This window comes from Anomaloglossus baeobatrachus, unplaced genomic scaffold, assembly GCF_048569485.1.
Source record: "Anomaloglossus baeobatrachus isolate aAnoBae1 unplaced genomic scaffold, aAnoBae1.hap1 Scaffold_677, whole genome shotgun sequence".
Taxonomy (NCBI): domain Eukaryota; kingdom Metazoa; phylum Chordata; class Amphibia; order Anura; family Aromobatidae; genus Anomaloglossus; species Anomaloglossus baeobatrachus.
The window spans coordinates 41,164-45,000 of NW_027445049.1; the positions used below are offsets into that span (position 1 = coordinate 41,164).

General features: G+C 47.2%; 1 protein-coding gene across 1 annotated transcript in view; it reads right to left on the bottom strand.

Annotated features, from left to right (window-relative positions):
- Positions 1-1,473: 1,473 nt before the first annotated feature.
- LOC142286644 (ubiquitin carboxyl-terminal hydrolase 19-like) overlaps positions 1,474-3,837 on the bottom strand; it is a 14,598-nt gene continuing 12,234 nt past the window's right edge. The window contains exon 6 of the mRNA XM_075333379.1: positions 1,474-2,066. Coding sequence (XP_075189494.1) covers positions 1,929-2,066 — 138 coding nt within the window. The 3' untranslated portion in view covers positions 1,474-1,928. The remainder of the gene's footprint in view (positions 2,067-3,837) is intronic.

Genomic DNA, 3,837 nt, shown 5'->3' on the forward strand with positions numbered 1-3,837 from the left:
AGTCTTGGCTCACATCCCCCCATAAAAGTCTATAGGAGCATGTGAAACATCGCACTGCACTCAGATGTCATCAGAGTGCAGTACGATGTACACAGACAGGCTGCAGATGAGATGGGGAGTAAAAGGTCTCTCCCTCTTCTCCGCAGCTGTGATCTGATTGCAAGATCACATCACAGTCGCATGACTCTCCGCTGACACTCACAGCACAGCGGGAACTGAGGGTCATTAGCATATCGCTTCCGATGCTCTCGCATCTGAAGTGATGCGCAAGTGGGCCAAGGCCCAACATTGGGAGTAAAAGGAGACCACAGCCAGATACCATGTGCTTTAAGATCAATCTGAAAAGCAGCAGGACAACCGGCTATCTGAAGGAGTTACACAGCTTCTACAGCTGAAAAGGTGTGTGTATGTGTGTGCGTATGTGTATATATATATATAAATAAAAAAAGAGGGTTTGTGAGGCCTCATACGGTGAATTATTTTGGGGCTCATACTGTATATAGGGGGTCTGGGGCTCAAATGGCATTTAGGGGGACTATGTGGGGGCTCACACTATGTAGCGGGCTGAGGGCTCACATTGTGAATTATATTATTTGGAGGCTCATACTGTATATAGGGGGCTATGTGGGAGCTCATACTGTGAATAAGGAGATTAGAGTCATACTATATGTAGGGTGACTGTGGGGGCTCATACTGTATATAGGGGTCAATGCTGTGGAGATTATTTGGGGGCTCATACTGTATAAAAGGGGACAGAGGGTGCTCATACTGTGAAAAAGAAAGGTATGTGGGGGGCTCATACTGTATATAGGGGGCTGTGAGGGGCTTGTACTGTGAATAAGGAGACTATTAGAGGGCTTATACTGTATCTAGGGTGACTGTGGGGGCTCATACTGTATATAGGGCCCAATGCTGGGGAGAAGATTATTTGGGGGCTCATTCTCTATAAAAGGGGACATTGGGTGCTCATACTGTAAAAATGAAAGTTATAGGGGGCTGTGAGAGGCTTGTACTGTGAATAAGAAGACTATTAAAGGCCTCGTACTATATCTAGGGTGACTGTATATAGGGGGTCTCACTGTGTAAGGAGACTAAGGCTTATACTGTATATACGGAGACTGTGTGGGGGGTTCATATTGTATATAGGGGGACGTCGGCATACTTATTTCTGCTCAATATTATGTGATATAATTATTTTAGGTTAATATTGAGCAGAATTAATGTCAGTCTACTGGTTCGGCCTCCACAACAGTCAGCCTCTCGTGGTCCCTTACGAAAAAATTAATTGCCCACTCTTGTATTACAAGAATTGGAAAAAGTGGAAACAAACCAAGAGGGGCCCGGACCGGAGACAAGCGGATTGCTATGGATGTATTTTGCCAGGTGACCCATATATAAAGCGGACAAGCGTGTAGCGGAGGCGACAACTGTGCAGACGACATTTAAAATAAATAAATAAATCAGACATATGGGTCATATTTTCTTGTTTAATATGATACATAGGAATAAAATAAAATGCAGCCACACCACAGAGAGCCGGAGAGCGGGTCCACGTGACGGGGGCGAGTGCTGCAGTCGGGGAGGTTACTCCTAAATCACACAACCATTGCAGGAAGCTGTACATATCGCAAGCGGAAAGACCCCCCAAAAATGTCCAACAAAACTCCGGATGGAGGTTGAGGGGGGGGGGTGGGAACAAAAAGGGGCTCCCGGGCGCACGTCCTACGGAGGACAGACTCGAGCTTCTGACACCGAGAATTATCGGACATGGGAATTACTTACATGGACATCAAAAAAAGAGAAACCACAGCAATTCCTCAATCCGCCCCCACCCCAAAAACAACAAAACCCAAACAATAAAAATATTCCACAGCTATGTACAAATCAGCGAAGGGGGAAACTTCTTCCTTTGTCGTTTAAAAATTCCTTTAATCAACGTCTTCCATGTTACTGTAGGACGGGGCGGGCTCCGATGGGTGGGGGAAGAGGTCGGAAACGGCCGCGGCTGCCACCTGAGCGTTGTCCTCCGCATTTAGGTTTGGCCCGTATGCCATTTGGCTGACCCCCTATGGAGATAGAGAACAAGACATTAAAAATAGATTTACAGCAGTGCAGATGCACACGGAGGCCTGATGGGGGCGCTGCATGACCAGACTCACGACCTGGATCCCCCATCGATCAAGACTCTGGATCCATCTCACGATGGAAACCGGTGGCACCTGAAGGATTCCACTGACTATAATGGGGTGGGTCCATTGAGATTATGATCATGGTGCCCCCCATTTTCAAGACTGTTTAGGAGGAATCTTATCTGGAGCCTCCAATTCAAAAGTGAGCAAAGCCTCGGAGAGTTGCAGGTTTTCATTTATACAATAATTGAAAAGGGTTAATCTAATATTAGCTGTGCAGTGCGCCGTACCCCTGGGGGTGGCGCTCTCCTGATAATTGACAGTTCAGACCGACGGATTGGTCCAAACTATGCATTCATCCATGATGCGAGCTTTGCCTCTGCAGCATATTTCTGAGTACGGATCCGGACAAATTCAGCGCAGCGCTTACAAGCTCTTGTAATTAGTTGTAAGAGCTGCTCCATGCCTACGGTACTGGCCACCGCTGAAGAGGCCCGTAACCTAGGATAAAAGCTTCACACTATAGAATTAGAAACCCCTTCACTCCTTAAAGGGATAGTGTCACTAGGTTTTTCCCTTATGAGCTGCAGCCACCACCAGTGAGCCCTTATATACAGCGTTCTAGAATACTGTATATAAGAGCCCAGGTCGCTCTGTATAGTGTAAAAAATAGACCTTTATAATACTCACCTAGGAGGCAGTTGGGTGCAACGAGTCACGCTCTCGGGTCCGGCGCCTCCTCTCCTCCTTCGTCGTTATTCTTCCCAGCTCCATGTGGATGACGCGTCCTACATTATCCACACAAAGTCCGCCATTGCATTCCTGCACACTTTGATCTTCCCTGCTGAGGGCAGCGTAAAGAACTAATACGCAGGCGTGGACAGGTCAAAGACCGCCCGCACATGCGCAATGCTTTGATCTGCCCTCAGCAGAGAAGATCAATGTGTGCAGGAGCGCAATGGTGGCCTGTGTGGATAACGTAGGATGCGTCATTCACACAGACCTCCGAAGGAGGGCAGCAATCACAGCAGAGAGGAGGCGCCGGACCGGAGAGCAGCGACACCCATCGGACCGGACTGCCCCCTAGGTGAGTATTATAAAGATGGTTTTTTACATTCTACAGAGCGGCCTGGGCTCTTATATACAGTATTCTAGAATACTGTATATAAGAATTTACTGGTGATGGCTGCAGCTTATAAAGGAAAAACCTGGTGACTGGTGCGCTTTAAAGGGAACCTATCACCAGGATTTCCCTATATAATCTAAAGCCAGTGCTATACTGGCACTATCAGGCTGATGGTATATATACCTTTAGTTGTGAGTTCGGCTGTATCGTTTCTGAAACACAGGCAAGTAAAGTTTGTGAAATGAGCAGCTTTTTGAGTGACAGCAGCTGCCGATCAGCTGATAGCTGGGGTGGGTATTCATAGTGATTCCCACCTCCCTGCCTGTCCGCACTCCCCGTTATTTACACTAATTCTATTATAGAATCGTTTTATGTACTGATGTCATACCCATGTTACCAGAAGGGGCGGGGCCTCAGCCAACAGAAAAATAATGTTGCTTCCTGGTATCAGCTATGTTGGCTGAGGCCCTGCCCCTTCTGGTCACATGGGTATGATCTCAGCACAGGTCCTTCTAGTCACTCAGTAAAACGATTCTATAATAAAAATAGCATAAATAACAGGGGGAGGAACAAGAGGCAAGG